Source organism: Hylobates moloch, unplaced genomic scaffold (assembly GCF_009828535.3).
Source record: "Hylobates moloch isolate HMO894 unplaced genomic scaffold, HMol_V3 SCAFFOLD_4, whole genome shotgun sequence".
NCBI classification, from domain to species: domain Eukaryota; kingdom Metazoa; phylum Chordata; class Mammalia; order Primates; family Hylobatidae; genus Hylobates; species Hylobates moloch.
In genome coordinates, this window is record NW_026652279.1 from 96,837,641 (window position 1) to 96,865,025 (window position 27,385).

At 41.6% G+C, this 27,385-nt stretch overlaps 1 protein-coding gene across 3 annotated transcripts in view; it reads left to right on the forward strand.

Moving 5' to 3' along the window:
- Positions 1–27,385, forward strand: part of MIPEP (mitochondrial intermediate peptidase) — a 170,571-nt gene that overhangs the window by 117,245 nt on the left and 25,941 nt on the right. Inside the window, exons 17-18 of one of the 3 annotated variants that reach the window (XM_032150652.2) lie at positions 22,922–23,043; positions 26,504–26,577. In XM_032150652.2, coding sequence (XP_032006543.1) covers positions 22,922–23,043; positions 26,504–26,577 — 196 coding nt within the window. Of the gene's footprint in view, positions 1–1,733; positions 1,791–22,921; positions 23,045–26,503; positions 26,578–27,385 lie in introns of those variants that run through there. The other 2 variants (XR_009213211.1, XR_009213212.1) reach the window with 2 other exon arrangements.

Below are 27,385 nucleotides of genomic sequence, written 5' to 3' on the forward strand. Positions count from 1 at the left end.
AAGAGAACATTCCAGGATGAAGAGTGGCATATTCAAATTACCAAGACAGGAATGAGAATGTTATGTATGGAAATAGGTTGTACAAAGCTAAAGCTCTGTGTGGAGTTGCAACATGAGTAGAGATGGCTCCTCTGAGGAGGGTGAGATTAATCAGACATGATGGACAATTCAGGCATACTGTAGAGTGTGGTGCTGTAGAATCAGGTGAGCTTGGTGTGAGATCTTCATCAGTAAGATGGTGATATCTAAGTCAGAGGGCTATGACTGAAATAATGTATGATCAAAGCACTTAGCCCAATGCCTGGCACCCAGTAAACACTAAACAAATGTTATGTATTATTATTATTGTTATTATTGTCAGTATAATAAAATAATGTAGAGCTTGAAAGGCGAATTGAAAAAAAAAGGGTAAGTGACATGATAAAAATGGTATGTGTAAATAAAATCAGTTGCATGTAGGATGTGTCAAAGCAGGAAAAACAAATAGACTAAAATTGATGGGAATCTGTGTGTTCAGCATTCTTTCATTAGTCCGTTTTGAGGGAGTCTCTGCTCCCCGAGACTAGCCATTGGCCAGGCCAACAGGGGTCCCCATGATAATGCACAGCTAGTTGCTTGAGCACAGTTATGGTCATTCGTGCTCCCAACAGCCTTCCATGACCATATGTGATTATTAATGTGCTAGAATAGTTTATCTTGGTGTCTTGCACACATCATGATTTGTAATGTATATATTTAATAATTATAAAAGAAAGCAGTCATTTGCTTTCTTTAACATACATTATCTTCAAATTCCTAACTTAGTGATGATGCAATCATTCTTTTCATATGTGTATGTTTTTTTGTGTCTTGGGGAAGCTTTGAAATACTTGCTGATTTATGGAGAGTGAAAAGTGAACCAGACTTTCTCAGAACATTTAGAAAAACTCAGACACTTAAAAGCTAAAATCAAACAGTATTTGAAATGATTTATACAATTGCAGCCATAACTTTTTTCCACTTAAGCCAAAGTACGTCCAAACAATCCTTTCATACTGCTAAGTCCTTTAAATGGAAGCAATAGATGTCTATAAATCAAATGATAGTTTACATTTATTTCATAACCACTTTTTCTAACCCATTTTCCCTCTTAAAACTTAGTGTGTCCTCTAAAAAGTTGAATACTCCGTCCTGATTGAATTTAAATGAACATGAATAAAGAAATACATTAAAATATTTTAGATAATAATATGCTGCCACAGTTAGTTTAGAGAAGCACAGTATTGAAGGCAAGTAGAGTAACACTAGGTGCAGTGGAGTTTGCTTATTTGAAATAAGATAATTCAGCTCTAAGCTCATCAGTGGTGAGTAATAAACATGATCACTGCAGTGGAGTCAGTCTCAAACTAGTCTATGGGACTAATCCTTGGAATTCACAAAACACTCTAATCTTATTTTTTAATAACTTCTTATCTCAAAATAGTTTATATTCATAAGTTGCAAAATACCTTTCACCCAGCTTCCCCAGTGATAACATTCTACGTAACCATGGTGCACCGTCAAACCCAGGAAATTAACTGTGGTACAATACTGTAACACAGTAATCTGAATTACTTTCACATCCTCTCTTTGTTCATTATGATTACTTCAGAAATTCACTGTCTTTTATTTTCTAGGATGGTGCATCTCAGAATGGTTAGCAAAACGTATTTTATGTTTAACCTACAACCTATGACTCCTTTTGTTCTGTTTAGGTGATAATCAGATTTTAAGTGCATCATGAAGACAGGAACAAAGAAGCAAGATCAGTAGAGACTTGCACATCACTGGGACTTGCCCTGCGTTCTGATGCTACCAAGTTAGAGAAACACAATACTTTAAAGCGCTCAGAGTTGAGAGCCACAGCAGCCATTGCTGTGTTTGTGGTCCACTTTCCCCATGGGTAAAGTCAGAATATGCCATGAGATCACCCATCTTAAGCATTTTCACCTGCTGTTATATCATTGACTTCTCTTTTTACTTTAGTAGCACTGATTTTTTAATCTGTCCTTGAACTGTTTACTCACTGGCATTTAAGCATTTTGAGCAAACCTGCAGTAAGAAATGCATTTTACATTATGATCTATTGTACAAATACATGTATGTACATTTAGGTGTATATGTGTACATATATGTGGGAGTGAAACTGAAACAAAAGTACCACAAATCTAAAGTTACCCTCTGTGCGGTGCACTACATATTTTCTGTCCCATTTTCTTTTCTTTTCTTTTTTTTTTTAATGCAGGTCACAAGCTACTGTAGAGATTTTACAAGCCACCAGTAGATAATGGTGCACAGTTTGGAAAATCTCCATGTTAACTTATCTTTCCCAATGATTTTGCTTATTCTACTTTCCCAAGTCAACCATAAAACCTTTTTCCGATAGAGATGTTTTAGAACTAAATTATTTAGAACAATAAAACCACAACTTTTATTTAATCCCACCACCACTTCTCCTCATTTGTGTTAATTCATTAGAGTGGCATCTTTCAGGATGGATGATATATACATGTACAAGACAGTGTGAAAAATGATACAATGCAGTGCTGTGAGAACACTATTATAAATAGAGAAGTGTTGAATTTTGCCTCGTGGAGTCAGAAATGACCATTAATCTGGGCTTAGTTGCTTCTGATTCAGATTTTACCCTAGCTTAAGCCACAGTAGGGAGGAGGGAGTGAGGAACAAGTAAGGTATGATAGAAAGTGGTTAGAGAATATATTAGTCCTGGTTGCTTGATGATAGGGAACTTAGAGCAGAAGGGAGGGGCTGTTGTTTGGGGGTTGAAAATCAGACTGGGATCAAGTCATGAAGAGTTCTTTATGTCTGCTCAGAGGCTTATATATGACTGGGGAGGGAATAGGGAGGCCTTAGAGGTTTGAAGTTTGTAAGCAGAGAAGTGACATGAGCAGATGTAAGCTGCAGGCAAAAAGTTAAGGTTTCAGTATGGATGATAGATTGGGGGTACAGAGATTGAAGGCAGGGAGAAAACAATCTATCCAAGAAATAGATGAAAACAAATAGAAAAATATAGTGAATATGACCCTATACTTAAAAACATCTGTTTTTTAATCTGTTAGAATGATCTACATCATTTTGATAACATTTTATTCTTCTCTCAGCAACATATTTACCAAAAAAATTCTTTTAAATATTTCATCCAGCGTTTAGTTGTTTCATTCAGGAGGACTGTTGGAAATAGCAGACCCATTATGCTGCTGAAACAGAAGTTCCTCCATTTGATTTATCTCTTCTTCCTATGTTTTTGCTTTATTCTTGGAGATTGCCTTGATTTTATCCTCCTGCTCTTCCCACTGTTTCTGGTTCCGTTTTTGTTTTTGTTTTTGTTTTGGCAAGGATATTTTTATTTCTGGTAGCTGCTGCCTGTTCTTGTCTTCATTTTCCACGGCATCTTGGTTTTGTTTAATGAATGTAACTTTTTTTGGTAAGTAAAACATATATGCACATAGACCCTACGTACCCCAAGAGCCTTACAATCTAGGCAAGAGGTGATGAGGATCTATACCTGGGCATTGAGGATGAGTATGGAAGGGAAAAGCTACAAGGAATATATTGAAATAAAATTATCAAGACTTCAGGATTGATTGGCAGTAACTGAGGATAAGGAATCAAGAGTCAGTGCTGATCCTCAGCCTAAAAAGAGCACCTAGAAAAAGCCCACAGCTGACATTATACTCAGGGTGAAAGACTGAAAGCTTTCCTCTAAGATGGGAATAAGACAGCAATGTCTGCCATTGCCCCTTCTATTCAATATTGTACTGGTGGTTTTCACCATAGGAGTTTGTCAAGAAAAAAATTAAAAGCATTCATATTACAAGGAAGAAATAAAACTATCTCTCTTTGCAGATGACATGCATGATCTCATACATAGAAAATCCTAAGGAATACACACACACACACACACACACACACACACACAGAACTGATAGGCTGGGTGCAGTGACTCATGCTTTGTAATCCCGGCATTTTGGGAGACCGAGGCAGGTGGATCATTTGAGGCCAGGAGTTGAAGACCAGCCTGGTCAACACGGCAAAACCCTGTCTCTACTAAAAATACAAAAAATTAGCTGGGCATGGTGGTGTGCACCTGTAATCCCAGCTACCAGGGAGGCTGAGGCAGGAGAATTGCTTGAACCTGGGAGGCAGAGGCCACAGTGAGCCGAGATCATCCCATTGCACTTCGGCCTGGGCAACAAGAGCAAAACTCCATCTCAAAAAAAACAAACAAACAAACAAAAAAAAACTGATAAACCAGTTCAGCAGGGTTGCATGATATGAGATCAATATGCAAAAATTGTTTTTCTGTATTCTAGCAACAAACAATCTAAAAATTAAATTAAGAAGACCATTCTATTTACAATAGCATCTGGAAGAGTAAAATACTTAGGAATAAATTTAGCAAAAGAAATTCAAGACTTGTAAAGTAAAAACTGTAAAATATTATTGAAAGAAAGAAGACCTAAATAAATGGAAAGATGTCTCAGGTTCATGAATGTAAGACTTACTATTGTTAAAGATGGCAGTACACCCCAAATTGACCTACAGATTTAACACAATCTCTATCAAAACCTCAGCTGCTTTTTTTGCAGAAAATGACAAATCTAATCATAAAATTTCTCACGGAAATGTGGGAGACCCAGAATAGCCAAAACAATCTTGAAAAGGAACAAAGCTAGAGGGCTCACACTTCCCAATTGAAGCAGTTACTACAGAGCTACAGTAATCAAGACTGTGTGGCGCTGGCATAAGGATAAACATACAGGTCAATGGAATATAACTGAGATTCCAGAAAAAAGAAAAGCCATAACATTTATGTTCAGTTGACAACTAATTGGGGAAAGAATTGTCCTTTCAAAGAATGGTGCTAGGAAAACTGGATCTCCACATGCAAAAGAATGAAATTGGACTCCTACCTTGTACTATATACAAAAATTAACTCAAAATAGATCAAAGACCTAAATTTAAGAGTTAAAACTGGAATATTCCTAGAAGAAAACATAGGTTTACATACATATTTATGACCTTGGATTAGGCAATGGCTTAGATACATCACCTAAAGCATAAACAACCAAAGAAACAGAAGATTTTTTTTATTTTAATGGGGACAAATTTTTTAATTTTAATGAGTTCAAATTTGTATCCAAAGAACACTTACCATGAAAGTGAAATAACCCACAGAATGGGAGAATGTGTATCTGATCAGAGTTTAATCTTTAGAAAAACAACCCATTTTAAAGTGAGCAAAGGGTTTGAAGAAATATTTCTCCAAAAAAGATATAAAAATGACAAATTAGCGCATGAAAAGATGTTCAGCATCATTAGGCAGGGATATGCAAATCAAAACCACAGTGCGAGACTACTTCATTCCCACTGGGATGGATATAATAAAAAGATAGGCAGTAGCAAGTGTTGGTGTGGATGTGGAGAAATTGGAACCCTCATACGTTGCTGGTGAGAATGTAAAAGGGTACAGCAGCTCTGGGAAACAGTCTCATAGCTCCTCAGAAAGTTAAACAGAGTTACCAGATGGCCCAGCAGTTCCACTCCCAGGTGGTAGGGAACTCTCACCCAATAGAACTGAAAACAAATGCCGACCCAAAAATGTATGCACAAATGTACATAACAGCATTATTCATGATAGTCAAAAAGTGGAAACCACCCAATAGATGACTGGATGCACAAAAGCATTATATCCACACAATGGAAAATTAGTCATAAAAAGAAATAAAGTATTGCTGCAACATGGATAGACCTTGAAAACATTATACTTGGTGCGGCAAACTAGACACAAAAAACCTCTATTGTGTGATTCCATTTAGATGAAATGTCCAGAACAGGTAAATCCATAGAGACAGAAAATAGATTAATAGTTGCCAGGAGCTGAAGGAAGGAGGAATGGAGAGGGACAGCGAATGGGCCCGGGGTTTCTCTTGGGAGTGAGGAAAATGTGCTGGAGTTAGTGATAATGGTTGCACAATTTTGTGAATATACTGAAAACTATTGAAGTGTACACTTGAAAAGAGTGAATTATATGGTGTGTGATGTTTATCTCAGTTTTTTAAAGTTGCACAATTTTGTGAATATACTGAAAACCATTTAAGTGTACACTTGAACAGAGCGAATTATATGGTATGTGACATTTATCTCAATTTTTTAAAGAAGAGTCACTGTCTTAGAGCAGGGAAGGGCTGTGATGGGCCACACTCAATGCCTCCATTCCTTCCCAGGAAGAGGGAGACTGAATTGCCATAGAAGTTAGAGACCAGCTTTCCTGGGAAGGGTGTTGTGGCTAGTGTTCTGAGGGATTAGGTTTAACGTTGTAACCTATAGATCGAGAAGGAAATATGAGGCCATCAGCTCACCTCAGCCTTCAACAAGTTGTCACTCACCACAGATCCTTTTAACGTTACACCTCAAACCTTCAAACTTAGGAGATGTGAGAAGAAAGCTCTTATAGAGCTTCTATATATAAAATACCTATAATATTATTATAGCATTTTAAAGTAATGCTAGTTGATTCTCTTTTTATACTAATAATTGTAAGAATACTTCAGCACAGCAGCATTATTTATAGCGAATACTACTTTTAACTAATGGTGTTGAATATTTTTATCTAATATGTTTTTTAAATTTCCATAATTTGTACTGTTTGGCATTACCCAAGTTTTCCATATATTTCAGCCACAACTGTAGCAGTTTTTTTGTTGTTGTTAAAAAAAAATTGCTAAAAACTCTTGCATCAAGAATTTTGGAAATTCTTCAGGTGAGACAATCAGGGAGGATTGATCACATGTTGATAGAATGCAGGCAGCCTTAGTCAGTTTGGTGGCTCAGTCACATTCTTTATTTCTGTCAGTTATTCTAAACAAAATACAGGTAGTAACATGACCTGCAAATGACATACTGTCACAAGCCCTGGGCTATCCTTTAGAATGTGCAGTTAATAAGCTCTGGAATGCTTTACATGGGAAGTTGGGGGGCAGTTGTTATGGATTCCTGGAGGTGAAGTTGTTTTTATTGTCTTTATTAATTTAGTTTCATCTTACCAGGAGCATAATCCTTCCTAAGACACACCTCCTAATTGCACATGTCTGACTTTTTACCTCTCAGGCAATGTAAAGGAAAGTTAATAGGATGTCCTTTTTAATAGGATCTTAGGGGGATCTTTCACCATTAAGATGAGAATATAAGTTTGGGGAGCAGCAGTTATTCAAACCAAGGAAGTTGAGTGAATCATTTAGAGTTATTAGGTAAGGGTTAATAGGTAAGAGACACTGAAATGAGGATGTGGCTGTGCAAACACCACATTTCACGGGTTTCAGATGAAACATGACTGTTAGGGAAGAGTCTGTGTAGGAGTCATGCCTTCTTCAGTATTTCACATACACCTTGGCCTAAGCTTATGAGAAGCTAATAGCAGTATTATTTTAATTTTGTTTTGTCACTTCAGAAATGAGATGTGTGTGTGTGTGTGTGTGTGTGTGTGTGTGTGTGTGTGTGGTCAGCAAATTAGTTACATGTTACCTATTTGTTGATAACTTCATAATTTTACTGATTTTATAGAAAAAGAATTTGAACTTACAGATGTAAATTGTTTCCAAATTACAGTCATTTATGTCTAATATTCTTACTCCTTTTATCATTGTGTAAATATTTATTGAAGATACCATGCTAGTCACTGATACAAAGAGGTGTCTGATGTCCGCCCGGCTTATAAAGGATTCTGTTAGTAGCTGACAAACTGGACCATCCCAAGGACCAGCACAGTGCACACTTTTCCCTTCCCTTCTCTCCTTTAGCCCATGCCATAGCCCTAGGAGGTGGGTGTGGCCACGGTCAGGGTGGTTTTGGGATCTGGTGTTGGCTGTGCAGCCGGTAAGTGCAGAGCCTGCATTCCCATAGCACTTGCTGCACTGTGACTGTCCGGTGATCCCGGATTTACTGTCTGTCCCCCCCAGTGACTGTGCGGCCATGAGGGCAGGGTCCTCTCTAGTGCTGGCCAGTTGTGAATTCAGTGAGGTTTGGAAAGATGGATGATTTTCAAGTCTCTGTGCCTAGTGTTTATGTGCCATGCAGAGGTACAGAGGAAAGGGTGGTGAGCGTGCACAAGACACAGGGCAGGCCCTCGCTGCCAGGGCCAGTGCTGAGGTGAAGTTAGGACAGCCTCTCCAGTTTTCTCTATGAAGACTTTAAAGGCACAATACAAACTCATTAGAAAATAATAAATTCGTGTGTTCTACCCCCTCTTCAATAAATCTTCCCACTAAAATAATCCCAGGTGCTGGCTGATTAGATTAATGGGGAGGGGGCAGTGGCGGTCTCTCGTGGGGGGTGAGTGGCTGTCAAGGTGAGGACTCCAGCCCGATTGCAGGAGATCAGCCACACCAGAGAGCACCTGGGGGAGGCCAAGCCGGTGGCAGGCAGGGGAGTTAGGCCCTGATTGAGCAAGAGGGTATGGAGTGGGAGTTCATCTGCACAGACTTCAATGCTGGGGTCCCAGCTGCCTGGGGGCAGGGGGACGGCAATGAAACCAGTTGTTCCAGTTGTGCCTGGAATTGGCACTGAGACAGCATCCTGACCCCCTCCCCTTTTTTTAATCATCAGAGAAGGTCTTGTTGAAGAAGCATAATTTGAAAAGACATTGAGGAAAGTGAGAATGAGCCATATGGATCGACCTGGAGGAAGAGTATCTGAGGCAGAGAGGAGAGCTAGGATCAGGAGCTTACCTGGAGGCTGCTGGACCAGCAAGTCAGCAACATGTCTGGAGCACAGTGAGCAACGGGGGAGTGACAGGAAGTGAAGTCTGAGCAGGACAGGGTCTGAGGAAGCCATTCCAGGGTTCTGCTTGCCTGTTTAATGAAAGAAGTCAGTAGGCCCTTGTCCTAGCCCATTTTCTGTTGCTTATAACAGAATACCTGAAACCGGGTAATTTGCAAAGAGAAGGAGTTTATTTTTTACAGTAATGGAGGCATGGAAATCCAAGGTTGAGGAGCTGCATCTGGTGAGAGACATCCTGCTGGTGGGGACTCTGCAGAGTCCCAGGATGGGACAGGGCCTCACATGGCAAGGGTGCTGAGTGTGCTCACGGGCTAGCTTAGGTCTCTCTTCCTCTTCTTATAAAGCCACCAGTCCCACTCCCATGATAATCTGTTTATGAAGGCAGGGCCCTCGTGATCCGGTCACCTCTTAAAGGCCCCACCTCTCAATACTGCCACTTTGGGGATTAAGTTTCAACATGAGTTTTGAAAGGGACCATAGCAGCCCTATGTGACATCAAATTGTCCCATTTGTCCCTCTCCTTTTTGTATTGCAACTTTATCTAACAGGGTAGAGGTGCTGGCTGCCTGATTCCCCATGGCAGGCGGAGACCTAGGTTCTAAAGCTATGAGCCCCTACAGGAATGGAGCCTCTGCCCGCAAAGCCCGGTTACAGCCTCCCCCCACACCTGCTTCCTTGCACACCTGTGTGCAGTCTGTGGGTGATACACCTGCCCTTGGACTCCTTCCCATTGAGAAGTTACTGTCCCTTCTGCATCACTTTTTGTTGTACTCTATGCCTGGAGAGAAAATCTCATGGTCTACAAAGGGCACTCATGTCCTTTCCCATTTTTCCTTTCATGGATTTTCTCTGATCCTATGCAGACACACCTCCTTTACTGAAGGACTTATGATTATCATGAAAACAAAAACAGAACCCTTCTTGTCGTGTGCCTCAGGGGTTTCACTGACTCCCAGAGCTGCCTGATCAGGGTTCAGACACAGTACCTGTTCCTGCAGAGGCCCCATTGCTGTCCTGGGCTGACTCTCCTGACCATAGACGTTCTTATTTTCTGTGTTACTTCTCTGACACTTTCCCAGTGTTAGCATGGGTTCCTTTAGAATGACGGGGCAATTTACCATTTTCTCAGCAGATGTTGGAGGAGAAAGAAAAAGCAATGTTAAAGAGTTTTGACTGGGAAGAAAAAGAGCAAGTGTTTGTTGGTTCTGGTTCTGTGGTTATTGTTTTTCGTTTGTCTTAATTAGATCCGTGTTACCTTTCTATGTCTCATCTAATAAATGTATTTCCATTTGAGTAAGTTACATCCCTGCTCTGCTAATAGATTTGCTTTTGATAGACACAATCCTGTATTTCCAGGGTTTTTTAAATTTTACATATAAATTACATTAACAGTCGAGGTTAGCATACTGACGAGATGTGCTCCTGGTTAATATTTTGTGTGTCATTAACATTACATCTGCCATACTACTTTGTGTGGGTTTTTGTTTTGTTTTTGAGACAGAGTCTCACTCTGTCACCCAGGCTGGAGTACAGTGGTGTGATCTCAGCTCACTGCAACCTCTGCTCCCAGGCTCAGGTGATCCTTCTTACCTCAGTCTCCTGAGTAGCTGGGACTATAGGTGGGCTACCATGCCTAGCTAATTTTTGGGTTGCTTTTGTTTTGTCTTGTTTTGTTTTGTTGGTAGAGATGGGTTATCACCGTGTTACCCATGCTAGTTTCAAATTCCTGGGCTCAAGCATTCTGTCCTCCTTGGCCTCCCAAAGTTCTGGGATTACAGACATGAGCCACTACGCCTGGTCAACATTTTAAACTATAGTATTTACTTATCATAGCTTGTGTAAGAACTTTCTTTTCTTACACAGAGCTGTAAAAATAGCTCTGTGGCGTGTTTTGATATGTATTTTAGCAGACATGATAGAAACAAAGTTAAAAGTTACAGGCGTCACACATACACAACATGAATGTGGCATAGACATCAGTTTTGGTGTTAGTGATGTGAAATCAAGCCGGGTATAAACTTGGCCTCCCCTTGCCTATCAAGCTAGCAGATAGAACCAGTGGGCTGGTAGCTTCATCAACATATGGTGTTCACCTTTGAGTCCAAGATGGTGATTCCAGTCTTCACCTTTTCAAAGCTAGCAGCAAAGGAGAAAGAGGACAAGGAGGGCAAGTAGCTTCCTTTTGCAGAACCCAGCTGCACACGTCACCTTTACTCACAGCCATTTTCAAGAATATAGTCGCACAGCCACACGCCTCGGGGCATCTGGGAAATGCAGTCACTGCCACAGCAATCGAGAGCCCTGTTCACACTTAGCAGGAAAAGGGTAGGATTCTGTTTCTAAAAGGAAAAAGGGGAAAATGAAGGAAGGGACACTTACTAATCTCTGCCAGTAGCCTTGGGCAAATCACTCTTTTCAAGTCTTTATAAAATATAAGCTGATAAAATATTTACAAAAAAAATTAAAAAATATTTACAAAGGGCCGGGCGTGGTGGCTCACACCTGTAATCCCAGCACTTTGGGAAGCCAAAGCAGGTAGATCACGAGGTCAGGAGTTCAAGACCAGCCTGGCCAACATAGTGAAACCCTGTCTCTACTAAAAATACAAAAAAATTAGCTGGGCATGGTGGCACATGCCTGTAGTCCCAGCTACTTGGGAGGCTGAGGCAGGAGAATCGCTTGAACCTGGGAGGTGGAGGTTGCAATGAGCCGAGATCCAGCTTGGGCAACAGAGTGAGACTTCGTCTCAAAAAAAAAAAAAAAAAAAAAAAAAAATTTACAAAGATACCGCCCTTCAAACATTTTCACAAAGACACAAGGTATATCTTTATACACCTTCCATATTTGCAGGCATTTATTATCAAAATAGTATTTTTAACATAACTCATAAAAAAATAGATATTGGTATTAATTTTCAATTGCTGTATGACAAATTTCTACAAATGTAGTGGCTTAAAACAGTGCCTATCTCACAGTTGCTTTGGATCAGGAGTCAACACAGTGTAGCTACTTCCTGTGCCTGCGGGTAACACAAGGCTGCAGGCAAGTTGCTGGCAGGGCTGCAGTCTCATCTGGGGGCTTGGCTGCATCACCCAGGTTATTGGCATAATTCATGTCCTACAGTTACAGCACTGAGGACAGGCTTCTTACCGGTTGGCTATAGGCTACCCACAGGTCCTAGAGAGCCCCCCAGGTTCCAGGGTCCTCCCCCAGACCTCTGTCAGTGGGCTTTCCCAACATGGTCACCTTCTTCCTCTAGCTACCAAGGAGTGTTCTAGAGTGAGCTTGCTAGTGAGATGGAGACATCATGGATAACATGATGTATTCACCGGAGTGACCTCCGGAACCACTGCCATATTCGGTTGGTTAGGAGCAAGGAGCAGCTTCTGTCTATATTTAAGGGAGGGGATTCCACAAAGGTGTGACCATCAGGAGGATAGGTCATGGGGGCCCTCCTGAGAGTGTGTCCACCACAATACCTGTTTCACTTAACAACACTTTATATTCCAAATGGAGAATTCCTGTCTGTTGGGCACTGTTATTTCATGAGTTTTGGTAAACTGTCAGTAGGGACTTTTTATCAGTTAGAATCACTAGTCTCCAGTGATGCATGGAACATGCACACACATTGAGAGAGAGAGAGTGAGTGAGAGAGAGAGAGCATGGACGTGTGAGGCAAATAGAAGGATATGTCCTCTGCTCTACATTGTGGTTAAATCGTTAAACACTTCTGGGGTGTTTAATGTGTCTTTTTTAGCAGACCAGTGATATTATACACAGAGAATGTGAGAACCCAAAATGGTCTTTCTATGAAGAAGAGCTCAGGAACTTGCTTCTTCCTGCCTTGTTAGCCTGATTACAACAGGTGCAAGTGTGAACAACAAGATTATATGAGCTCATACAGTATTACTAGCCCACTGTTTGTTTAGAGTCTCTAAGGCTTGAAGGAGATAACATACTCTAGGAAGCCCTACTCAGATTCTCTGCATGATCCAGACCTGGAGATGTGGTACCAAAATTAGCCTGAGAAATCTTACATCATCTATCAAATAATGTAGTCAAAGAACTATTTTTAAAAACCATTTATAGCCTAAGATCCAAATTTGTTTTTAACACCGTAGTATCTTCTTATCTGCAAAACAGATATGGTAGAATGCTCAAAATAATCTAGTGAAGAAAAATACTTCTGAAATAATGAATAGGATTCTTCCATATCAGAGGCCTTTTTGGACGGTTGTGTGGTGGCCTTGAAATGTACTCTCTCGGACAGTGTCACATCATCATTGGTATATAGTCAGTGTATTTAATATATTTCACTACCATTCTTACCCTAATACCACTCCCTTCCCTAGTCGAAAATAAATTACTTAAATGAAACTGCCCTTGTAGTACAACCCAATACACCGGTCTTGTAAACCAGAAATATTATTCCTGGGCTCTGCATCTCAGCCAGATGTCCAGTTGTCAGTAACATTGAGTGTCATTGTGAAAGAATCCCGTGGTGTCCATCTGTCCATCCATTCATTCAGCAGATTGCTATTGAGTTCCCGTTGTGCTTCCAGTACTGCAGTAAGTCCAGACATGGGCACAGTATGTAGGCCGTGCCCTTAGGAAGTTTATAACACACATCAGAGCAATAGGTTGCATTTCTATACTTGTGGTTTATAGGGGTCCCCCGTGTATTCTCAAGGGATATGTTTCAAGGCCCCAGGTGGATGCCTGAAGCTACAGATAATACTGAACTCTATATATACTATACATACATACCTATGATAAAGTGACATTTATAAATTAGGCACAGTAAGAGATTAACAGCAATAAGATAGGACAACTTATATACCGTAATAAAAGTTTTATGAATGTGGTGTCTCCCTCTCTCAAAATATGTAATTATAGTACACCTGCCTATTTTTGGACCGAAGTTGACCATAGGTAACAAAGTGTGGATAGGAAAACTGCTATTACCTTTTCACTTGAGTTGGGAGGACTACTGTATAGTGTCCCTCAGTATCTGTGGGGAATTGGTTCTAGGACCCACCCCCCCTACCGTGGATACCAAAATCTGAGCATGTTCAAGTCCTGTGATTGGCCATGTGGAACCTGCAGATAGGAAAATTCGGCCCTCCGTAGATGCAAGTTTCACATCCCAGAAATACTGTATTTCCCACCTGTGTTTGGTTGTGGATCCAGAACCTGCCAATATGTATTCGACTGTATTCGTTGAAAGAAATCCACATATAAGTGGATCTACTTGTGTTGTTTAAGAGTCAACTGTATAATGTTCCAGTGATAAAATTTTATTTTAAAATAAATTTTAGCTAAAGCATTTCTACATTTATAGCTGGACATGAAGAAATGGTATACTATTTACGAGTATAGTTGGCTGAGCACAGTGGCTAACACCTGTAATCTCAGCACTTGATAAGGTAAGCAGATCACTTGAGGCCAGGAGTCCAAAACTAGCCTGGGAAACATAGAGAGACCCTCATCTCTACAAAATTTTTTTTTTAAAAATTAGCCAATTATGGTGGTGCACACCTGTGGTCCCAGCTACTCAGGAGGCTGAGGTCTGAGGCCACTTGAGCCCAGGAGCTCCAGGTTACAGTGAGACGTGCTCATGCCTCTGCACTCCAGCCTGAGTCACAGAGTGAGACCATGTCTCTAAAAAAATTTAAAAAGAGTATAATTGGGAGAAATGGTTAGTTCCATTATTTCCATATCTAGCACACAGTTAATGAGTGCTTGCTCTGCACTAGCCCCTGTTCTATGTTTGAAACTGAGAATAGATAGTAAGTAAATGGCTCATTGCTACCTTTCCATTTCTGGCCCTGGAAAATCGTGGCATTAGAGAAGGGCTATAGGCAAGTAAAAATGATCCAAGAGCCTTCCATTCTCTGGAGTTCTAAAGCACGTGACCATATCCATGGGTTTCCTGACAGGCTGCTTTGCTGGCTCCAAGTTTTGTCTTTCGTATGGGATCGCTGAGATTATCTAACACAAGGAAGGTTTAAATAGGCCTGCCTTGGGACAGAATAGGATTTGAAAATCTGTGTCTCTCACCATAATAAAAGGAAAACTACAAAAATGTTTGCATGGTTTGCTTTTGAAATCAGATCCACACGTTAAATATCCTGAAGGAAGTATGAAAGCTTTTATCCATCTGACAAATATCCCTTAGGAAGAAGAAAACTTCAATTTAAAAGGAAGAGGATATCATAATTCCAGAGCTTAAGATGAAATGCTATATTTTATTTTTCCAGATGAATGAGTGAAATGGTAATAAGGACTTAATATTAGGTTGAATTAGCAGGAATTCAGCAATTGTGTTCAAACAACAGTGGAATTGTAGGTCTTAGTCAGCCACAGACTTGCAAACCTATGATGAAAGGTGTCAGGTGGAGATAATTTATTTAGCATGTCTTGAGGTGTAGTCTTGAACCCAAACCTGTAATTAAAGAGCAAGACACAACAGGGCATGTGTGTGCCAGAAGACCTGGATTCAGGCAGGGGGATCAGGATAAGGCAGACCCCTGGCTGTCCAGGAAATGATGCATGCAGAAATCCTGATGTCTCTTTCTACCATTCTGAAAGGTCTTACTTTTATAACTCTGTTTATGGGGGATGTGGGAACTCAGTTATGAGCTGATGAAACCAGGGAACTTAAGGCATTTCTTAGCTCAGATCAAATGCCACTATTGAAGTGGGCCTGCTTTCAAGATAAAACAAAGCTGTATTCAGCTTGAATCTAAACAGAATTAAACCTGCTCTATACTGCAAAGGCTGCCAAACTAGTTCTGGCAAATCACCGTGAAGAAAATGTTTCAAAGAGAAAGCCCGTTAACTGTATACTACAAATTCCGGGGCTTCCACCCTGAGAGACGCTTATCATCAGTAGTACAAGCGCTCGTATCTTGGTGGAGTATCAGATTAAAACAGCAGGCTGTATTCCATTACAGAAGATAGCCTCACATCCAAACTGCTTCATATGAGAAAGGCTACCAGTGGTCCATGAGTTCTCATCATTTAGTAGATTAGGATTCCAGCGTAACAGAAAAACTGACAAATATCCCTTTTAAATAAGACAGAGTACATTGGACTGTGTATATGTTGTAAATGAATTCTAAAAGCCTTTTGACTAAAAATGTAGTTATTCAAAGTTTGTTATACTAGAATTTAATTCATAGATGGTCCTAGGCTCTTTGCTTTTAAATACCACTTGCATCTTAATAGGATGAAAAGTACATGTCTACCTTTCTCTGCCCTTCACTATGCTGGAGGGACCTTGCTAGCAAAAGACTCTGCAGGCCACATTTTGAGTGTCCAGCTCCTCCCACCTAGGGCGCAGCTCTACCAAGGGCATGGCATCTGTTGCACCTCCAGCAGCCTCAGCCCCACTATTGGTTGTGTTTTCATGGTACTGTTTGGGGGTGGCACTTGGGCCTGAAGTTGGGGTATCTTGTGAGGTAGGATACAGGTCTAGTTGCTGTGAGAGAGACCCAAAACAATAGCTGTGCAAGTGCCCCTGCCCAGCACAGGAGGCGGCTGCCCCCATTACAGGCCCACACTTCTGACTGGCTGCATCCCCAAGGAGGAAGGGGCATGGATCATTCCTTCAGGACACCACTCACAAGGCGCCCACCTGACTTCCAATCATATTTTCTTACAGAAAGAGGAGAACAGATGTGGAGGTGCACTGTGTCTCTGCGGTGCTGGACCCATGTCCTAAATTGATTGCAGTGCTCCTGCACACCTTCCTTATGACAGAGCCCTTGCCGAGCCCAAGCAAATTAGTTGTCTTGGAGAATCGGACATAACCAGAGAGTCACTAGCATTGCCGCATTGCCATGCGTCTTTTAAGCCACTGTGTAGTGAATACAGGGAGTATGCTGCCACATTCCTGTGATGAAGTAACCATATTTTAAAAAATGTTTCTTCCTTGATATGTTAACTAGAATTCACTTATCTAGTTTATAGAGTTGTAGCAAGGATTTTTTTTTATTATTATACTTTAGGTTTTAGGGTCCATGTGCACAATGTGCAGGTTTGTTACATATGTATCCATGTGCCATGTTGGTTTGCTGCACCCATCAACTCGTCATTTAGCATTAGGTATATCTCCTAATGCTGTCCCTCCCCCCTCCCCCCACCGCACAACAGTCCCCGGAGTGTGATGTTCCCCTTCCTGTGTCCATGAGTTCTCATTGTTCAGTTCCCACCTATGAGTGAGAACATGCGGTGTTTGGTTTTTTGTCCTTGCGATAGTTTACTGAGAATGATGATTTCCAGTTTCATCCATGTCCCTACAAAGGACGTGAACTCATCATTTTTTATGGCTGCATAGTATTTCATGGTGTATATGTGCCACATTTTCTTAATCCAGTCTGTCGTTGTTGGTTCCAAGTCTTTGCTATTGTGAATAGTGCCGCAATAAACATACGTGTGCATGTGTCTTTATAGCAGCATGATTTATAGTCTTTTGGGTATATACCCAGTAATGGGATGGCTGGGTCAAATGGTATTTCTAGTTCTAGATCCCTGAGGAATTGCCACACTGACTTCCACAATGGTTGAACTAGTTTACAGTCCCACCAACAGTGTAAAAGTGTTCCTATTTCTCCACATCCTCTCCAGCACCTGTTGTTTCCTGACTTTTTAATGATGGCCATTCTAACTGGTGTGAGATGGTATCTCACTGTGGTTTTGATTTGCATTTCTCTGATGGCCAGTGATGATGAGCATTTTTTCATGTGTTTTTTGGCTGCATAAATGTCTTCTTTTGAGAAGTGTCTGTTCATGTCCTTCACCCACTTTTTGATGGGGTTGTTTGTTTTTTTCTTGTAAATTTGTTTGAGTTCATTGTAGATTCTGGATATTAGCCCTTTGCCAGATGAGTAGGTTGCGAAAATTTTCTCCCATTTTGTAGGTTGCCTGTTCACTCTTGATTTATAGCATTCTTAATATGCTGATAGGATTCTTTTTAATTTTTAATAAGTATGGGGCCAGGCGTGGTGGCTCACACCTGTAATCCCAGCACTTTGGGAGGCCGAGGCAGGCGGATCACACTGCTTTAAATGTGTCCCAGAGATTCTGGTATGTCGTGTCTTTGTTCTCGTTGGTTTCAAAGAACATCTTTATTTCTGCCTTCATTTCATTATGTACCCAGTAGTCATTCAGGAGCAGGTTGTTCAGTTTCCGTGTAGTTGAGCGGTTTTGAGTGAGTTTCTTAATCCTGAGTTCTAGTTTGATTGCACTGTGGTCTGAGAGACAGTTTGTTATAATTTCAGTTCTTTTACATTTGCTGAGGAGAGCTTTACTTCCAACTATGTGGTCAATTTTGGAATAGGTGTGGTGTGGTGCTGAAAAAAAATGTATATTCTGTTGATTTGGGGTGGAGAGTTCTGTAGATGTCTATTAGGTCCACTTTGTGCAGAGCTGAGTTCAATTCCTAGATATCCTTGTTAACTTTCTGTCTCATTGATCTGTCTAATGTTGACAGTGGGGTGTTAAAATCTCCCATTATTATTGTGTGGGAGTTTAAGTCGCTTTGTAGGTCGCTCAGGACTTGCTTTATGAATCTGGGTGCTCCTGTGTTGGGTGCATATATATTTAGGATAGTTAGCTCTTCTTGTTGGATTGATCCCTTTACCATTATGTAATGGCCTTCTTTGTCTCTTTTAATCTTTGTTGGTTTAAAGTCTATTTTATCAGAGACTAGGATTGCAACCCCTGCCTTTTTTTGTTTTCCATTTACTTGATAGATCTTCCTCCATCCCTTTATTTTGAGTCTGTGTGTGTCTCTGCACGTGAGATGGATTTCCTGAATACAGCACACTGATGGGTCTTGACTCCTTATCCAATTTGCCAGTCTGTGTCTTTTAATTGGAGCATTTAGCCCATTTACACTTAAAGTTAATATTGTTATGTGTGAATTTGATCCTGTCATTATGATGTTAGTTGGTTATTTTGCTCGTTAGTTGATGCAGTTTCTTCCTAGCCTCGATGGTCTTTACAATTTGGCATGTTTTTGCACTGGGTGGTACCGGTTGTTGCTTTCCATGTTTAGTGCTTCCTTCAGGAGCTCTTTTAGGGCAGGCCTGGTGGTGACAAAATCACTCAACATTTGCTTGTCTGTAAAGTATTTTATTTCTCCTTCACTTATGAAGCTTAGTTTGGCTGGATATGAAATTCTGGATTGAAAATTCTTTTCTTTAAGAATGTTGAATATCGGCCCCCACTCTCTTCTGGCTTGTAGAGTTTCTGCCGAGAGATCAGCTGTTAGTCTGATGGGCTTCCCTTTGTGGGTAACCCGACCTTTCTCTCTGGCCGCCCTTAACATTTTTTCCTTCATTTCAACTTTGGTGAATCTGACAATTATGTGTCTTGGAGTTGCTCTTCTTGAGGAGTATCTTTGTGGCGTTCTCTGTATTTCCTGAATCTGAATGTTGGCCTGCCTTGCTAGATTGGGGAAGTTCTCCTGGATAATATCTTGCAGAGTGTTTTCCAACTTGGTTCCATTCTCCCCGTCACTTTTAGGTACACCAATCAGACGTAGGTTTGGTATTTTCACATAGTCCCAAATTTCTTGGAGGCTTTCTTCGTTCTTTTTATTCTTTTTTCTCTAAACTTCCCTTCTCGCTTCATTTCATTCATTTCATCCTCCATCACTGATACCCTTTCTTCCAGTTGATCACATCGGCTGCCGAGGCTTCTGCAATCTTCGCGTAGTTCTCGAAATTTGACTTTCAGCTCCATCAGCTCCTTTAAGCCCTTCTCTGCATTGGTTATTCTAGTTATCCATTTGTCTAATTTTTTTTCAAAGTTTATAACTTCTTTGCTATTGTTTTGAATTTCCTCCCGTAGCTCGGAGTAGTTTGATCGTCTGAAACCTTCTTCTCTCAGCTCATCAAAGTCATTCTCCGTCCAGCTTTGTTCCGTTGCTGGTGAGGTACTGTGTTCCTCTGGAGGAGGAGAGGTGCTCTGCTTTTTAGAGTTTCCAGTTTTTCTGCTCCGTTTTTTCCCCATCTTTGTGGTTTTATCTACTTTTGGTCTTTGATGATGGTGATGTACAGATGGGTTTTTGGTGTGGATGTCCTTTCTGTTTGTTAGTTTTCCTTCTACCAGACAGGACCCTCAGCTGCAGGTCTGTTGGAGTTTGCTAGAGGTCCACTCCAGACCCTGTTTGGCTGGGTGTCAGCAGCGGTGGCTGCAGAACAGTGGATTTTCGTGAGACCACAAATTCAGCTGTCTGATAGTTCCTCTGGAAGTTTTGTCTCAGAGGAGTACCTGGCCGAGTGAGGTGTCAGTCTGTCCCTACTGGGGATTCCTCTCAGTTGGGCTGCTCGGGGGTCAGGGACCCACTTTAGGAGGCAGTCTTCCTGTTCTCAGATCTCCAGCTGCATTCTGGGAGAACCACTACTCTCTTCAAAGCTGTCAGACAGGGACATTTAAGTCTGCAGAGGTTCCTGCTGACTTTTTGTTTGTCTGTGCCCTGCCCCCAGAGGTGGAGCCTACAGAGGCAGGCAGGCCTCCTTGAGCTGTAGTGGGCTCCACCCAGTTTGAGCTTCCTGGCTGCTTTGTTTACCTAAGCAAGCCTGGGCAATGGTGGACGCCCCTCCCCCAGCCTGGCTGCTGCCTTGCAGTTTGATCTCGGACTGCTGTGCTAGCAATCAGCGAGATTCCGTGGGCATAGGATCCTCTGAGCCAGGTGCGGGACACAATCTCCTGGTGTGCCGTTTTCCAAGCCCGTTGGAAAAGTGCAGTATTAGGGTGGGAGTGACCCGATTTTCCAGGTGCCTTCTGTTACCCCTTTCTTTGACTAGGAAAGGGAACTCCCTGACCCCTTGCGCTTCCCGAGGGAGGCAATGCCTCGCCCTGCTTCGGCTCGCACGGTGCGCTGCACCGACTGTCCTGCACCCACTGTTTGGCACTCCCTAGTGAGATGAACCCGGTACCTCAAATGGAAATGCAGAAATCACCCGTCTCCTGTGTCGCTCGCGCTGAGAGCTGTAGACCGGAGCTGTTCCTATTCGGCCATCTTGGCTCCACCCTCTGTAGCAAGGATTATACTTTGTTTATTCTTTATTTTCTGGGGAGTTAACAGATTTGTTAGAGTGTTGTTATCATGGTTAAAAAAAAAAAAAAAGTTCAGCTTTTTAAAAAAGTTTATTTTTTTTTTAATTATTATTATTTTTTTGAGACAGATTCTTGCTCTGTCGCCCAGGCTGGAGTGCAGTGGCGCAATCTTGGCTCACTACAACCTCCGCCTCCCGGGTTCAAGCAATTCTCCTGCTTTAGCCTCCCAAGTAGCTGAGATTACAGTCATGTACCGCCACACCTGGCTAATTTTTGTATGTTTAGTAGACACAGGGTTTCACCATGAAGGCCAGGCTAGTCTTGAATTCCTGGCCTCAAGTGACCCAGCTGCCTCAGCCTGCTGATGTGCTGGGATTACAGGCGTGAGCCACTGTGCCCGCCCAAGCTTCCATTTTTTAAAAGAAATGTTTATGTCAGATAAAGACAGAAGAAAGTGGATGATTGCCATGTCAGATTTGTTTCAGAAAAGTAAAAATGTTAAAGTCCTAAGTGTTGCCTTTGAGGACAGTTTTCATAGTCCCAGCTTTGGCTGGGGTGACATTACAGCAGATATACCATCGCAAGCTCGTGTGCTGTGCTTGCATAGCCCTGCACCTGCTGATGAGTCGGAATGGAGATGTTTTCCACTTTAGCAACAGAAAAAGAGCTGTATTCATAGGAAAAGAAGTTTCCAGTGGAATAGTGTCCTTCCATGAACCATGTGGCTTTTCCTATCATAACTACATCATTGTCCTAAGACAGAATGGATGCTCTCTCTCTGTGCCAGACTCCAAATTCTCTCCTCCAATGTCGATGACCAGGCGTTCCAAGTGGGTCAGAACAGATGAGCACGTCCACCCAGCTCCACCACTGGCACTCCTGCCACCATCTCTAGGCTGTCTTCTCTATGTTTCTGTCACAGAAGTGAATCCCAGAGTGATGAACTTGTACAAAACAATTAGGTGTCCGCTTCTTCCTTCTTATGATTAGAAAATAAGTGGAAGGAGCTTAGAGAAGGAGGGACAACAGTTTGCTCACTCTTCTTCCACTGAGAGGCAAGTTGCTGGTGGTTGTCTTTGGTTCTTAGCGTTTGTCTCTTCTAAAAAAAAAAAAAAAAGAAGAATGCATTCCCAGATTACCCCCTTTATATAGTTACGATTTTTAAATTCTGTCCCATTTTTCTTCTGCTCTGTGACTTTTTGTTTTGTCATAAAATGTAATTATGGTAAAAACATGGAAGGATTTTGTGTTACAAAAACTAGTTCATGAATAGCAGTTCATGCAACAGAGAATCATTGCAGAGTACAACTCTCTGAACTAAGTAAATTATTAAAAATAAATAAACTCCTGACTTTACCGTTTTTGTAGATAGTCATGTGAAATAAAATGTATAAAAAAATCAGTGTAATTAAACTCATTTAATGAAGAAGAATAACCATATATTTGGAGCAAAACATATATATCTGTATATGATTATATTTATGTGATACAAAATTTTCTTTGTGTATGTCTTAGTGTGCTAGGGCTGCCTTCACAAAATACCAGAGACTATGTGGCTTAAACAACAGAAATTTACTTCCCACTGTTTTGGAGGCTGGAAGTCCAGACCAAGGTGTCAGCAGATCTGGCTTCTCCCGAGGCCTCTTTGGCTTGCAGACAGCCTTTCCTCTGTGCCCACACCCTGGCATCCACCTTTCCTCCTCTTCCAAGACACCAGTGAGATTGGGCGAGGGCGCAGTCTAAGAGCTTCGCTTTTACTTAATCGCTTCTTTGGAGGCCCTGTCTCCTAATAAGTCACATTCTGAGGTATGGCTTTGCGTTTCAACATGTGAATTTTGAGGAGACACAGTTCAGCCCCTAACAGTGTATAAAATGTGAAAATATTGATATCATAGGTGACATAGCCTTCTAGGGTAAAATGCAAATGAAAACATTTCCGCATCTCTGTGTGTCTCCATTGTGTTCTCACATGCGATATTCTCCAAGTGGAAACTGACTTGGGTCCCGTGCTGTGTGTCTCTGTTCTTGGCAGGCCTGGCAGCTGCGATTCAGCCACCTCGTGGGGTATGGTGCTAAATATTACTCTTACCTCATGTCCAGAGCGGTCGCCTCCATGGTTTGGAAGGAGTGTTTTCTACAGGATCCTTTCAACAGGTAAGGGGGTAAGTTCTAAAATGTCTCTGCCTTGGACCACAGTAATTCCCCACTCTATTACATCTGAAGTCGGGCTTGGAGAACCGCGGCCCACAGAACACAGCCAAACCTGGCAGAAAGTGGCAGGCTCCCCACACAGCCTCACCCCATTTGGCCATTCCCACCCAAGCTTGCTCCTGCTTCCTGCAGCTGACCGGTGGCCCTGGACATCTCCCTACCCTGCAGCCACTGTGTAAAGGTGGCTGTGTGGTGCCTGAGGGAACCCTTGTATGAGGGCTCTTGTGCTACATGAAGCAGCCCCTGCTGCTCCTGTGGGTTTTCTTGGCTTTTCTGAAATCACCACGTGATACGGGATGCCCACCCCTTTCCACAGAATGGAGGCAGAACAAGGCACTGGAGAGGCTGGGGGCATTGTCGGGAGGAAGTAGGGGTGCCTAGGATCAGTAATCCTGCTTTCCCAGTCTCTTTCTAAAGGCCAGGTAGTGGTTAAACTTCCATCGGGTGGAGAGGTACAGGGGATCCCTTGCTTCCTGGAGGGTGTGAGGGATTCTGTGCTGTGGCTGGGGGATGCAGGGGATCCCGTGCTGTCTGGGGGGGTGTGGGGATCCCGTGCTGTCTGGGGGATGCAGGGGATCCCGTGCTGTCTGGGGAGGTATGGGATCTTGTGCTGGCTGAGGGGTTGCGGGCGATCCTGTGCTGTCTGGTGGGGTTGGGGGATCCTGTGCTTTCTGGAGAGGTGCGTGGGGTCCTGTGCTGGGTGAAGGGTGCAGGGAATCCCGTGCTGTCTGGGGAGGTGCGGAGGATCCCATGCTGGCTGGAGAGATGTAGATCTTCTCTTTGCTCCCTGATTTGGCCTCCTGATCCTCCTAACAGGACTCCCTATAACAATAGGAATCAAGAGGTTGTCAAGTTTGGGTCCTATGATTCCTTAGAAGGCTCTTTCTTTGAAAGAAAACCAGTAATTATAATCTGGTGTCAGAGTTGTTTATAGCATTTATCTTCTCACCACACAAATAACTACATCTCCAAATTCTTTTCAGGGAACTTTGGCTGATGAGTGCTATTTTTACTGCTTTATCTTGGTTTTTAGAGTTTTCACATAGTATTCACAGCAGTCTTGGCATAAACCAGCACTTTTTATAAGAGAAAACTGAGGCTCAGAGAAAACAATTTGTTCAGACTTCACCATTAAAAACTGGACTAAGACTATAATCTAGGTCTTTTCATTCCTGGTTTCTTCTCCCTCCCACCTCTACCTCACCCTCTCAGTCTTTTATACAATTTGACATAGACTTGGATTTTTCTCAGCAGTTAATAATCACATTTGTTTCAAATTCTTTGAGTCTGAATGTGATGTCATAGAATTTTTAAATATTTTCCAGTTTGGTACTCACATATATTTTGTTTTCTGCCCTTTGCAGACTGTAGACATTTGGTCTGCTCTTCAGATTTTATTTTTAAAGGATCTGTAGCCAAACTTGCCATCAGTAAATCAGTTTCAGGGATTATAACTTTTTACTGTAGATTTCTGTAAAATAGGCAAAATATCATGTTGTTTGAAGTATACTTTACTAGAAAAGCACATACTATAAAATATATACGTTTCTAAATATTTATATCTTGTTTACGTGTACATTCTTACCTAGACATGTAGTTGCCATACTTTTATGGGCATATTAAAGTAAGCTAGTAAAAATGCTCACTGGACTAGAAAATGTCTAACCTCTGTCAAAGTCTCCTTTTTGATCTCACTCCTGAAAAATAACCAGGCTGGAGCCTACATCAGAAAGCCAGGCATTGCAGAGCTGAGGCAAGCCAGGAGAGCTAGAGGCCTGTGGGGAGGGATTTGATTTAGGGTCAGGGCACTACATCCCATGGCTGAGAAGGGCCTCAGAGCACCCCAGGCCAGGAGTCAGGCAGGGCCTCTCAGCCACCCCTGCCCCTGAGGGGAGGCTCCACCTCAGTCCAGGCTTCCTGCTTTGCTTAGCACTCACTTCAGGATGTGACCAGGGCTAGTGTTTGATGTCAGCATGTTTCTGATACTGTAATACTATCAAAAAATCTGATTAAAGACCATCTTCACAAAATGACCCACATGTAAAGAGGCTCCAGAGCTTCTTAAATGGAAACAATATCAAAATTTATTTAACCTGTGTCATCATAGTGTGTAGTCATGTTTGTTAAAGGAATTGCATTTTTCATAAAATACAAAAGAGTAGTACTAAATAACTTGTTTCTAGGTCCCATTAGTTTGGAGGATTTATGTCTACAAAAATTATTCCAAACCTACCTTCACGTATTGTCATAAACAGTGTTCCTTGTGGAACTCTGTCAGCTGGGCATATCCATGTGACACAGAGTACCAGAAGACGGGAACAAGGCAGCCTCCCCTGTGCCTTTACCACCAGCACACTCCAGTGGAGTTTGCTGATCTGTTAACTGTTATTCTGAATCAAGGTTTTCTGGTGTAATTAACGTTTTCCTGCCAGCTTCTCTTCCTTCACTCTTTCTTTAGAGTGTTCTTTTTCTCTGCTTTATTAGGTGCCATCACACATTATTTCTTAATGGTATACTTTCAAGCCTCGTTTAAAATAATCCTAAAACTATTTTTATAGAGAATAAAATATAATATTTCACTTATTCTATAACAGGAGTCCCCAACCCCCAGGCCATATAGACTGGTACTGGGAACTGGGCCACACAGCAGGAGGTGTGGTGGGTGGGGGAGCGAGTGAAGCTTCATCTGTATTTGCAGCCGCTCCCCATCCATCTCCTGTTGGATCAGTGGCAGCATTAGATTCTCACAGGAGCAGGAACCCTATTGTGAACTGCACATGTGATCCTTATGATCCTCTCACAAGGATCTAGGATGGGCACTCCTTATGAGAATCTGAGGCCTGATGATATGTCACTATCTCCCATCACCCCTGGATGGTACCACCTAGTTGTAGAAAAACAAGCTCAGGGCTCCCACTGATTCTGCATTATGGTGAGTTGTATAATTATTTCACTATATATTACAATGTATAATGTAATAATAAAGTACACCATAAATGTAATGTTCTTGAATCATCCTGAAACCATCCCTCCCCCATCAACCCTGATCTGTGGAAAAATTGTCTTTCACAAAACCAGTCCCTGGTGCCAAAAAGATTGGGGACAGCTATTGTATAATACATAAAGTAATTATTTTTATAAAGTGAGGTCTCTTGTTAACAAAACAGATAGCCAAAAGTATAGTTATCCTCTTACAGGGAATATGTCACACCTGATTTAATTTATTTTAGAGCAATTTAAAAGCCAGAATTTGATTTTTAGAAGCAAGAAAATAGGGGCCAAATTGTCACATGGTGGCAGCTTTTATGAATATGGCATCAGTGTGGCTTTCTTTGAGAATTCAAGACAAGTGTGAATGGAGGCTGTGCAAGCAGGAGTCTGTAACAGATCCTCTCTTCTCCAGGGCTGCCGGGGAACGCTATCGCAGGGAGATGCTGGCCCACGGTGGAGGCAGGGAGCCCATGCTCATGGTTGAAGGTAAAACAAAACCAAAATGGCACCATCTATAATGAAAGCTGATTTATGTTTTCTCCATACGTTTTTTTCATTTAAAGAAAATGTTTTAGGCCAGGTGGGTGGTTCATGCCTGTAATCCCAGCACTTTGGGAGGCCCCAAGGAGGGTGGATCACCTGAGGTCAGGAGTTCGAGACCAGCCTGGCCAATGTGGTGAAACCCTGTCTCTACTAAAAATACAAAAAATAGCTGGGCATGGTGGCAGACGCCTGTAATCCCAGCTACTCGGGAGGCTGAGACAGGAGAATCACTTGAACCCAGGAGGCAGAGGTTGCAGTGAGCTGAAATCGTGCCATTGCACCCCAGCCTGGGCAACACGAGCAAAACTCCTTCTCAAAACAATAAATAAATAAATAAATAAATAAATAAATAAATAAATAAATAAATAATAAATAAATAAATAAATAAATAAATAAATAAATAAATAAATAAATAAGAAATGTCTTAGCTGTGCATTGTGTTCTAAGCATCTGTCTCACTGTGTCCTAAGTAAATTAATTTTTAGTTGCCATGATTTATTCAAGTGCCAGGATAAAGATTCAGGTTTTAGCTTTCAAAATGTTACTTATACTCTAATAGAAAAATTTTTTATTTGTCATAAACTCTTAGAAAATTTTCCTTTAGATTTTAACAGGTCACAGTGTTTTTTTTAGCCTAAAGAACTCATTTATTTTTTATTCCTTTATTCCTTTTTCTGAAAGTTTAAAACTACACATTTTCAAGAAGTTCCAAGGCATTGGGTTAGGTTTTTTTTTTTAACCTGTTGAAAAA